A 12,449-nucleotide genomic window follows, 5' to 3' on the forward strand; every position below is an offset into this window, starting at 1 on the left:
AGTTCTTCTAGCTTTTTGCCGCGTTGGACAGATTGGCGGAGCTTGGGGATGGCTGACGCTGGGAGCCTGCGGGCACCGCTGTGCACGGAGCAGTTCGGCTCCGGAGCCCCGCGCAGCTGCAGCGCTGCTGCCGATGGGAGCCTGCAGTGGGACAGGGCTCCGCGCTGGGGCTGGCTCTCCCGGGCCCCGATAGCGAAACCTGGGCAGCACGTGGGTGGAGGCGAGGGGCCCTGGGCAGCACTGACTGCTCTTTCGGGCCTCAGATCCGTGCTGCTGCCTCAGGGCTTCCCAGATAGCGTCAGCCGGGATTACCTGCCATACCAGCTGTGGGATTCCGTGCAGGTCCGGCCGGCCAATTGCCACGGGAGACGGTTTATGGCTGGGGATCAGGGGAACAGGCCCTGGCAATCTGCATTTGCACGTTGGAAGGCTAGGGTGCACTGCAGAGTCCTGACAGGTCCCACTGAACCAGTGAGAGCTGGTATATAGCACCGTAGGCTCCGTGCTCCCGCGACCCCTCCTCACTCCACGTCTTTTCTCTCCAGGCCTTTGCTTCCAGCCTCTCCGGCTCCCTAGCCACCCAGGCAGTATTGCAGGGCTTAGGGGTAGGCAACGCAAAAGCCTCAGTTTCAGCTGCCACGTCCACCTGGCTTGTGAAAGGTGAGCTGAAACCTGTAAGCCTTACCCGTTGATCTCATCCCTCCCTGCCTTCTGTCTCTGGCCTCGTTTTCCTTCACTGCAAATCCTAGCCTTGCCTTCTGTACTGTTCTGACTTCCAACAGTGACTCGTGTGTGTGTGTGTGTGTGTGTGTGTGTACATGTGTACATTTATGGTCTGCAGCCTGATTAGACAGTACACAGAAGCTGCGAATCTCCATGCCTAGAACAATATTTTATGTTTATCTTGATGCCCGAAGCTAGAATACCCTCATCAGTGAATCAGCCTAAATGCCTCAACTTGTTACCCATGCAAACTTCAGAATCCCTAAATCATCTGGTCCCTCATCCTTATACAGGTTTGCACAGAAGAGCAGTTTATTACATAAAACTGCCAGCTTCTCGGGATGGTGAAAATTGGATACTTCCAGTGGGCAAAGGTGCATGTGGCTGGTCCTAAATTGGTAGTTTTGGAAATGGTAAAGTGCATTCTGACTCCCCTGGGGTACTAGACAGTTCTGTAGTAAGATGATAGTAACTGTGCTGACAGTATACAACCTTTTGAAAAAAAATCACTAAGAAAAACAAAGATAATTTAGCACCATGCCGCCTGGAGAGTGAAGCAGAGAAAAGGGAACTCGACACTTGCTTCAAGTTTCCGAGGGCCCTTGGCTCAGTCTTCTGGCCGCCATCTTTCCCTGTTATTCCCAGTGGTAGTTAAATGGATCCTAGGGGCGGGGCAATCGCATCCTGTCCTACCCTAGACCTTGTCACATCTTGGGTGAGCCTCCCTGGACTCTGTAGGTTAGGGGGCTTCTGCTTCTGTTCATGCCTGACTGTTATACCTGAGCACATCGTAACAGCAGGTCACACCTTGAAAGAGCACATCAGAGCAGAAGTGGCCGGTGGCTTCTTGTCCTCATGGTCTCATCTTTTAATGATGCCAACCATCACCACCTCAACAACAGCAACGATCGATGCTGGCAGTGTTTATTATATGCCAGTCTTTGTGTTGCTGATTAGACCTCTTGGTAGCTGTGTGTATAACAGATAGTGCAGTTATCCCCACACTATAGCTGGGTAAATAGAGGTACCCACGGTTACACACCTGGTGAGTTGTAGGGCCTGGATGTGAGCATAGGTGATTTAGTCTTTTTCACAGCATCTCACTGTGTTTAACTTGATATTTTTCCATTGTTCTCCTTTAGCCAGTTTCAAAAATCTGCCCTTGAAGCCTGGGTCAGTAATTGGTTTTTTTAAGTGTCATTTCTTAAGCATCCCATTCTAGTGCATCACCAGCGTGATGCTTATCTGTGTCTAACAGGTTTTTAAGAAAAGCTGAGGCCACTTCAAGATATGAAAGTGCATGCACTTGAGACTCTGTTACCAGTGTTAAAAGACAACCTCTTAATTAGGAAGGATTTTACAAGCTTGTTTCCCTCAAGGGTGAGATGTTTATAAGCAGAGCACTGAATAAAAAGTACCCTTGGGATTTTTGTTGTTTGTTTTCTTTTTGACACAGGATCTCCTGTAGCCCAGGCTAACCTAGCCCTCCATGTATCACTGGATATAACCTCCCTCCCACCCATGTCTTTACTTGGAATTATAGGCATGTACTAATGCACTTGGCTTTGGAGTGTATGATGTAATCATTTTCAGACATGCATTGTCCTGGATGGTTGGTTAGTTGGTAGGTTGGTTGGTTAGTCGGTTGGTTGGTTAGTTTTGCTTGGTGGTTTTTGTCTGTTGTCAACTTGAAATAAGCTAAGGTCATCTGAGAAAAGGGAACCTCAGTTGAGAACTTGCCTCCATAAGATTGGTCTGAGCCTGTGGGGAACTTTCATAGTTGGTGGTTGATGTGGAAGGGCCCGGGCCACTGGGCAGTGCCATCCCTGTGCAGGCTGCCCTGGGGAAGAGCTGAAAGAAACCGAGCTAGCAAGTCAGCAGTACCCCCCATGGCTTCTGCTTCAGTTCCTGACTCCAGCTTCCTGCTGTGCTTCAGTTCCTGCCTTGACTTCCAGTTGGTGAACTGTGAGCCAGGATAAGTAAGCCAGGAAACCCTTTCCCCTCCAAGTTGCTCTGGGTCACTGAACCCCAACTAATGCAGTACTCTGCTCGAACATCTTCACTATTGGAACCAACAATCGTGATATCTCTAGTAGTTAACATTTTAATAGCTTGGTAGGTCAGGGATTTTTGCCCTCTTATGTATAGTGTGTCTCTTAATACCTGTAGTAGGCAGTGCAGAGGCATCATTCATTTTTCAGATAGAGGAACGCCAAGCAGACCCAAGCCAGCTGACTCTTGTGTCTCCTTTTTTAAATTTATTTTTTTTGAGAATTTAATATGTGAATATTGTATTTACATAATTTATTTCCTCTTCCCCCTTCAGCACCCCCCTCCTAAAATTCATGGCCTCTTATTTTTGAATTATTATTGTTTTACACACACACACACACACACACACACACACACACCCTACTGAGTTCATTTCTGTTGGGATTAGACAAACTATCAGGGAGCACATCCCTGGAGAAGACGGATTCTCCCAATCTGAAAAACTATCAACTTCCTGTAGCTCTTTATCAGGGTTGGAGCCTCATGAGCTTCCTCTTGTTCATCCTGTCGAGTCAGCTGGTAGCCTTTGTCAGGTCTTGTTTAGGCAACCATATCATTGAGATTTCATGGGTTCATCTTCTCTGATGTACATAGACCACCCCATCTCAAAGCAGACATGCTGGTCTAGTAGGACTTTCCAGTGGCATTTAGTAGTAGTATGAGCCTTTACTTGTTAGAAAAGGTTAAAAAAAAATCATGCAAAGTGCTTAATATTTCATGTCCCACTTGGGTTTTGTATTAACCTCAGTGCCCACAAGCTTCCTGGGTAGGACTGAGCATCGTGGAGCTGCACGTCTGGGAATGTAGCAGAGGTGAGCCCTTGACCTGCCCTGGCCAAGACCCTGGGTTCAGTCTCGACATCCTCCGGTGGAACTTTTGGGATATCTTATGTATATCATCTGCAGATAGGGATCATTTGACTTCTTCTCCTATTTGGATGCCTTTGATTTCTTTCTGGTTAGTGCTTTAAGCCCTATATTGAAAGGAGTCAGGATAGTGCATAGCTTGTCTCAGTCATGATGCTGACGGGATTGCTTTGAGTGTTCTCTATCCAAGATGATGTTGGCCGTGGTTTTTGCCATAAGAAGCCTTTGTTACATTGGGGTATCTTCCCTCCAGTACTGCACTCTTTAGCACTTTATCATGAAGTCCTGTTGGATTTTGTCAGAGGTCCTTTCTGCATCTGTTGGTATGATCATGTGATTTTTGATGCTGAAGTCCATTTATATGATTTATTACATGTATTCACATAGATGTTGAATCATTCTTTCATCACTGGGATAAAGCCCACTTGATCTTGGTAGATGCCTTTTTGTTGTCTGCCTGTATTCTATTTGCAAGTATTTTACTGAGGATTTTACATGCATGTTCCTGAGGGATATGGGCCTGTGGTTTTCTTTCTATTGTTGTGTCTTTACTGTTTTGGTATTAGAGTGATACTGTTTCTTAGAAGAAGTTTGCTTCTTCTGTTTCTGTTCTGGAATACTTTTTCCAACCTTTTGCTCTCAGATTCTGCCTGTTCTTGAAGATAGGAGCCTGTGGCTTGTAGACAATAGGTAGGTGGATTTTGACTCTTCATCCATTTGACTATCTCGTGTGTCTTTTCATTGGAGAGTTGGAACTATTAATATTTAAAGTTATCATTAAAAGGTATGTGTTGATCATTATATTTTTGTTTCTTTCTGTATGTTCTTTGTATAGCTGTGCTGACTCTTTTTAGTCTAAAATATTGCTTCCAGAACTCTCTGTAGTCTGGGTTAGTGTATGTGGGCTCTTTTGTCCTGTTTCGTCAGCCTTCTGCTGTGGGTAAAGTAGCCTAGGTTGGCAGTAGGTGCAGTGCATTGCTCCAGGCCCTTCTGATTTTTTTTTAAAAAGATTTATTTATTATATGTAAGTACACTGTAGCTGTCTTCAGACACTCCATAAGAGGGAGTCAGATCTCATTATGGATGGTTGTGAACCACCATGTGGGTCCTAGGATTTGAACTCAGGACCTCTGGAAGAGCAGTTGGTGCTCTTAACCTCTGAGCCATCTCTCCAGTCCCGCCCTTCTGGTTTTTAAAGTTTCCATAGAGAAATCAATTGTTACGCTGGTGGGCTTTCCTTTGTAAGTGACTTGGGATTTTTCTCTTGGTGCTTTAAGTACCCTGTCTTTGTTCTGTATATTTAGTGCTTTAACTATGTAGTGTCCTTCTCTGGTCTTCTCTGTGTGGTGTGGTGTTCCATGTACGGGAATGTCTTTCCTTAAATTGAGGAAGTATTCTTCTACGATCTTGTTGAAGATCTAGTTTATACCACTGACCAGGGATCCTTGCTTATTTGTTCCTATAATTTCAAAGATCTGGTCTGTTCATAATGTCTCACAGTTCTTCATGTTCCTTTCATATGCTTTGATTGACTGATTGACGTTCTTTGTGTGTGTGGTCTAATTCCTCCATCTTCAGATCTTGATGTTCTACTTTCTACTTGATCTATTATACTTACACACTTTGAGTTTTTTCAACTCCATCTTACTTTCAGCTTGAGTTCTTCAGTATATATATCTCTTGACTGAATGAATGTTTCAGATGTTGAGCTGTCCCCATCAGTGCTTTCTTGAACATCACCTAGGCATTTATTGCCATCTTCCTCAAGTTGCTTGTGCTGATTTTTGAGGCTTTCATAAGCTCCATGCATTCTTTAATAAAGTTTGTGATTGTTCTTTTATATTTGGTGTCCTGAGTTCATGTAGTTCTCACCGAAAAACACTTCTGGAGGACTACTGGATTTGAGTGGGAACATCCAGACCTAGGCCTTCAAGTGTAGCAACAGCGCTGGAATGGTTGGGATCAGAAACTCACCAGGCAAAGGCAGTTTGCAGGCTGTGTGTCCTGTTCTTAACTGCCACCCTTTGGCAGGGGTTTTTACAGTAGATTCGCATATAATCTCTGGACAGATAATCACTAATTCATCAATTGGACTAAGGAAGTTCTAGCCCTTCAACTCTACTAATCATAAGGCAACGAGGAGGTGAGAATTAAATCTCCTATTCTGGTAGACAGTATTGGCTTTCAGATAATAGGTCAGACATTGTGTCAATATTTTAGCGTAGTGCTACCCTCCAGACTGTGTTGAGAGCTCCAGGGACTGCTTCTATTGATCCACAGACCTCTCCTCGTCTCTGTCGAAGGTAGGATATATGCCCTGTTGATGTAAGTGCAAAACTAAAAGGAAGAGATGGAGCCTGCCCCAGTGACTCCCTCTGAGTTGGTCATAGTAATCTTTCCATATTCAAAATGACAAACTGATCTAATATAAAAATCTAAAACATAAAAAATTTTGTTTATAATAAAATGTCCTTGAAGGAAAGAAGTTCAAGTGTGAACATCTACTTTATAGAAAGTTGGATATCTATAAAGTTGCTTTCATGGAATTCCGGGTCCAGGCAAGGGACAGAAACGGAGAAGTAGAGCAGCCTGGGTAGGAACATGTCATACACATGGTATCTTGGAAGACTGTGGTAGTGAGGGAAGGTAGACCCCATGTTCCCATGACATCAGTCTTTCAGAAATGCTGGAAATACAGTTGTTATAAAATGCTCCAGGTCATTCATGATCTTCCTTGAGATTCAGTTGCTTTGTCTATGAAATAGAATGATCCTTCCCAAACTTACAGGATGGTCGATGGTTGAAAGTACTTCAGGTGTCCATCAGAGTTCTTAGAAGCATCCCTTAAGCCCCAGGCTCAGTGTGTCTAGTAGAAGGCACACAGCATGGAGGTTGTGCAAGCGCAACCTTCTCTTTACATTCCACACATAAGATCTCTGCCCTCAAACTCAAGCCAAATGGAGTCCTCCCCTCTTCAGTCTGTCCTTTCCAGTGTCTCTGTCCAGCCCAGCTGTCTGATTCTAAAGCATCCTTCTTTGTAATCCTCCTGCTATGCCTAATGCTGCTGTCTCCACATAGGGGACAGGCTGAATTTGCAGATGCTTTCTTTTGAATACTTGTACCAAATAGATGTGTATTCCTCAACACTGTAGTCGTAGAGCTTTCTGAAAAGCATATTGTGCTGCATGTAGTTTCTGTGAATTAGTCTGCCACATACAATTACAATACTTAGTATGTGTGTTGATGTGACTAACTGCTTCATGTGGTTTTCACTGCTGTCTAATAGGCTACCGAGTAGATCTCCCAAGGTTTTGTGCATCCCCTTATCTACCAACATTTGCAGTACCTCAAGCTTTTGCTATTATTAGCAGCACTGTAGGCTGAGCAGGAAGCTCAGTGTGTATAGAGCCCATCTAACAAGGCTACAAACAATATTTCTTGTCTAATCTCTACACAGTGAAAAACTGCTGATCTCAGCATACCCCTGAGCCTTCAATCTGTCTAGAATTGATCACACCAGATGTTTCCCCAAATGCAACATGACCTGAAGTGAATCAGTGGTTCAGTGCCAGTGTCTTCCTTTCCCTGAAGTTCCTGAGTTCCTTCCTTGCCCTTACCAACACATTCTTCTCATCCCCAGATTCAACTGGCATGTTGGGCCGCATCATCTTTGCCTGGTGGAAGGGGTAAGTTTGTTTCTTTTCTATGTCAACTGATAGTAGTACTTCCCAGTGGCATTTAGTAGTAGTATGAGCCTTTACTTGTTAGAAAAGGTTCAAAAAACAATCATGCAAAGTGCTTAACATTTCATGTCCCAGTTGAGTTTTGTATTAACCTCAGTCCCCACAAGCTTCCTGGGTAAGACTGACATCATGGAGATACAAGTCTGGGAATCTAGCAAGGTGGGCACATGACCTGCCCCGGGCAAGACCCTGGGTTCAGTCCCCTAACCTGAAAAGAGGAAGATGACAAAGACACTTTTCAAGTCGTGAAATACACCTAGAAGAGGGAAATTATTTTCTTAATTCTCACTCTGTAATTGTTGGGGTGAAGCCTTTCCTCTTTCCACAGCATCAGGCTGGTTAGGGGCGAAGAGCGCCCATGTTTTCACCAACTCCACTGTGTGTACACAGTATGCCCTGCCTGGAAGGAGATCTGGAGCTAATGGTGCAGATTCTAGGCTGGGCTACACTGCAGCATCTCCTAACATTAGTGAAATTACCTTTAGGTGCTCATGCTTGGGCCAGAGGAAAACTGACTCTGTAGAATAGAAACAGAGGGGTAGCCACCTCCCGTGTTGTAGCACAGACCACCCTAGGCCTGGATATTGGAGCCCAGCATTTCCTTTGGTCTTCTTCTTGCCTACCCATTGTTCTACGAGCCCAGAGGGCCTGCACTGTCTGTGACCTGCAGTTACACCAAATTGGGTATTAAGCAGTTCCAAGTGTATGGACTTTGACCCAGTTACCTTTGATGAAGCAAAGAAAAAAGGAAAACGATCCAGGAATAGCCTCTTCAAAGGTTACCCAGAGACTGGGAGAACTGTCAATAAACAGATTTTTTCCCTCAGAGCCAGTAAGGGGAGATGCTCAGCACCCACTGAAGACCTTCCTAGCTAAGGGTCATATTGCAGGGGACTGTGTGTGTTGGAACAAAATACTGGTCAGAGAGGCAGATACAAAATTACCTTTCAGGAGAGCTTCCTCATGAGAGAGAGCTTCCCACCTTGCAGTAGGAGACCACTTAAGGATATAACATCCTGCCAAGGACAGCATGGTGGGACTCCAACTGAAGGGAGCAGGCTTCCCTTCAAAACCCAGAGAGGAGTGAGGTGAGGAGAGGTGACAGCCATGTACAGTGTAGTAAGGGGGTGGGGGTGGGGGCAAAGGAAAAAGCCTCAAGTCTCCCAAACAGCAAACTGAATTTCATCGATTTTTCAGAGGTGTGACAGCAAATTCCACATCATGTGACTTAGTTTGGCGGAGTCTATTGCTGGGGGAAATGGAGCCTGCTCTAGAGCGGGCTGTGAACTTATCTTCAGTTGAGTTGGGAAGGGCCACACGGCCTTTCTCACCAGCTGTTATCAGAGAGCTACAGGAGGCTGTGGCCCAGTTTCTGAGGTAGTGAAAAGTAGCTAAAGGATTCCTGATCTCATAGTGACAGCAGAGTCTAAGTAAGGAATGGTTTCTGCTCTGAACCTCCAAGTCTAAAGCACAAAGGAGATTTGACAAAGGGCAGGGAATGAGACAAAGACAGGAGATAGAGGACTAGGGAGAAAGGGGATTTATCCTGGAGGACAATGGACTTTGGGTGGAGAGGAGACGGATGTGGCCCATGGGAAAATGGCAGTTTATAAAGGTACAAAAGGAAACCTTGTGTTAGGATGAGGTGTTTAATTTTCAATGGGCCTCTTAACTATGTGGGCCCCAGGGGCCCTTTGATCGCTAGACTTCAGCACTTTGGTAGCTGGTTCTTGGTCGTCCGCCTCAGGAGCCAGATAAGAGTATAGATCTTGGTGGCTAGCTTTAGGAATGTAGCCTAACAGTTTCAGCAAGGCAGAGGGTGTAAGGGAGGACAGCAAGGCCTGCCAGAGCCATGCCGCTCACTCTCCTCACTCTCGGAGCTGGCCAGAGTCCCTTTAGTAAATTTCCACCCTGTGCTCTTTAGACCTCACCATGACCTAGGGCAAGTCCTTACAGCCTCCCGCAGCAGTTTTCCTTTGTTCTAAATTGCCACAACCTCTTACCCCCAACAGGAGCAAATTGGACTGTAATGCAAAGCAGTGGAGGTGAGAAGGGATGGGGGAGGGGAGAGGGTGAAGGACGGAGGGAGAATCTGCTATTATAAAACTCTTGTTTGTGACCTCTGACCTCTGATCCTTCCCACAGGCTCTTTGCCGATGTCCTCAATGATATAGCCATGTTCCTAGAGATCATGGCTCCCATGTACCCAATCTTTTTCACCGTGACTGTCAGTACCAGCAACCTAGCCAAGGTAACTACCTACCTCTGGGGCACTTCCGATGGGACCTGAGGTACCATCCCTAAGGATGCTGTGTGTGACTTACGGACCCTGTACTGGAGGGAGTTCTAAAAAAGTTTGCATGTTTCTACTCAGACACAGACAAGTTTTCTGATCCTCTGACCAGACAGTCCTTTACCTCAGCCAGCCTGTGCAAGGCTGTTACACACACTGTGACACACACTGGTGAGGGTGCCTGGAGCTGAGAGATGAAGGGGTGGTCCAACCCCAGTATCTAGGGGCTAGCTTCCCACCTCTTTTCATTCTTCAGTAAAACATCTTTTTAGTGCCTACTGTATGGATGACACAGGCCACAGACGCTCCCATCTTTAAAGGAAATGACACATGGTTATACAATATCTATGGGATTATAGTTCTGAGCATACCAGGCAGGAATGGTCTTGGGATGTAGAAAGGCTCTACCTGAGGCTAATTCCCGAAGGAGAGTTTATAATTCTAGGACCGAGAAATCACACACAGCAGCACCACAAATCGCCACTGAAGCAGATACACGGTTTCCCTCTGTGGTGCGGGTTCACTGCCCTCACAGCACCTTCAGGCGAGGAAGCGGACTTGGCAAGGTCAGACAACCCTACCACCACAGTCGGGTATGAGAACACGGCAAAGCTCCAAGACTCAGTACTGGACCCATCTCAAAGGCCTGTCTGTAACACCGAATCCAAGCAGTATTTTGCCACCGGCACTTTTTGTATTTGTGGTAAAGCAGTCTTTTTGTTTAGGGACAGGCAGTAAATGCTGCACATACCTTGACTTCTGCCCCTGCTTCTATTATCAAGGTAGGAAACCCCAAGAGTGAAAACACTGCTATAGCTGTGGACTAGGGATTGTGACTTCTGGCAAATTCTGCAGAAAACTCTGTTTCTGAAACCTGTATCTGTCAAATACTGTCCTAGACCAAGGCGTGGTCTTTCCCCTTAAGATCTATCTTGGCAGAGTTTCAATCTGTGACCAGCACTCCATCCGCAGCCACAGCAGCCAGAAGCTGGCTGTCATCCTCACCTCCTCCCCCTCAGCTGTCTTCCCCCTCTGCGGGACCAGTTCCCTCCCAGGCAGTCTAACTGCTCTGTTGTCCTTAACCCAACCGACGCTCTCTTGAAAGTCAGTTGTAAAGGGGACTTTTATTCTCCTGTAGTAATTGACTACAGTGTCCCAGGCTCACTGCCTCTGCCTGCCTACCTAGACCTAGTCCCGGAAGCTTCCAGCCTCCACATCGTCTTCTTATCTAAGCCTAGAAGGTGTTCAGCCTCTGAGACTTAACTGCTGAATACGTTCACCCTTTCTTGTTCTTTCTGAGCTCTGACTGGCTGGTTCAACTCAGCCAGTTCTGGTTCAAACTCCTCTCCAAGCTGACTGATTCAATCAGGCTGTTCTCTGAGCCTCTGACTTACTCTGCTTGGCCTCAAAGTAACTCTAGCAATCTTTTCTAATCTTCTGGCTCCTTCTTGTTCTCTTGCTTGTTTTCTTTTAGCCCGTCTGTGTAACCCTGTCCTAGTCAAACTGCCGCTTCTCTGTCTGAACTGCTCCCCAGAGTAGCTTCCCTTTCTTCTCTCTTCTTGGGTGTATCCTATTCTGTCAGCTCTTTCTTTGATCTGTCCCTTTGTCTGCCCCTCAAGTAGACATTACTTTCAAACATGGGTGCTCCCTTCTACAAGCTAATTCTCCCCTCATGGGATTAAAGGTGTGCACCACCGCGTCTAAACCTAAGCTTTTCTTTACCTGAAACTTGCTCTACACCAGGCTGGCCTTGAACTCAGAAAATTGCTTACCTCTGTACCTTGGAATTAAAGGTGTATCTGTATTACAGCCAGATCACACAGACCGAGAACATCTTTGGATGTGATCTCTTGCCAGAGCAGCCTTGTTCTGAATTAAAATTTCTCTACAGTCAGTGGGCCAGGAGGAGCCGGCACCAAGCCTGCCAACCTGAGCTCAGTTTCTGGGATCAACATGGCCGGAGAGCAGGAGCTCCTACAGATTCTCCTCTGACGCCCATGCATGCATCAACACACACACACACACACACACACACTCATTTAATTAAAAAGTAGTAAACGTAGAAATCAAATCAGGTTACTTGTCTGATCCATTGCTCTCTGAAAGCCTTAAAGGCTTCCAGTTTTCTGTTTGGAGGCAGGCTGTTCCCTGCCAGTCACTGGAGCCTCATCTTACGCCACTTTTCTCTTGATTGTGAATAAATCAGTCCCTCCACCTTTAAAGCTGTACTTAAACTTCATCAAAAAACTGTCTGATTTTTATCACCATATATTGTTCTGTGTCTGTCATCTACAAGAGACTTGATGATCAAAGTTATCAGTGACTCTAGCTGCTATCTAGAGATCTCAGGAGAGATGTAAATACCTTAATCCAGGGCGGCTGGAGTAAGTGCGAACCCGCCTGAAGTGCTCAGTGGAGCTGAGCTGGGCAGGAAGAAGAAAGGGTTATCAGGAGGCAGACTGTAAGCATGAAGTCGGACACCAGACTGGCCTTATCGATCAGGCAGGGAGAGGGTGCAGCCAAGTCAAGTCAAGGAGATGGGGGACATGACCTTAAAGAGACCTCAGCGGGCACACCCCTGTGATTCTAGCATTATGGAGTCTGAGTTCCAACCATTACAAGTTCTAGGGCTGCCTAGGCTACATGGCAAGACCCTAATTCAAAGAGGGCCAGAAGGTCCATTGGGAAAAGGAAGTTGGAATTCCCTACAGTTCGTAGGGTACAGTACAGGATAATAATGGCGGGCAAGACTTCCCTTTTCTCTTGGAACAG

The 12,449-nt window shown here is 46.0% G+C and overlaps 1 protein-coding gene across 2 annotated transcripts in view; it reads left to right on the top strand.

Annotated features, from left to right (window-relative positions):
* The window catches only part of Rusf1 (RUS family member 1), a 25,885-nt gene continuing 13,436 nt past the window's right edge, over nucleotides 1-12,449 (top strand). Inside the window, exons 1-5 of one of the 2 annotated variants that reach the window (XM_052197497.1) lie at nucleotides 1-342; nucleotides 546-660; nucleotides 7,282-7,327; nucleotides 9,397-9,429; nucleotides 9,530-9,635. In XM_052197497.1, coding sequence (XP_052053457.1) covers nucleotides 49-342; nucleotides 546-660; nucleotides 7,282-7,327; nucleotides 9,397-9,429; nucleotides 9,530-9,635 — 594 coding nt within the window. In that variant the 5' untranslated portion in view covers nucleotides 1-48. Of the gene's footprint in view, nucleotides 343-545; nucleotides 661-7,281; nucleotides 7,328-8,335; nucleotides 8,473-9,396; nucleotides 9,430-9,529; nucleotides 9,636-12,449 lie in introns of those variants that run through there. The other variant, XM_052197506.1, reaches the window with a different exon arrangement.

Source organism: Apodemus sylvaticus, chromosome 1 (genome assembly GCF_947179515.1).
Source record: "Apodemus sylvaticus chromosome 1, mApoSyl1.1, whole genome shotgun sequence".
NCBI classification, from domain to species: domain Eukaryota; kingdom Metazoa; phylum Chordata; class Mammalia; order Rodentia; family Muridae; genus Apodemus; species Apodemus sylvaticus.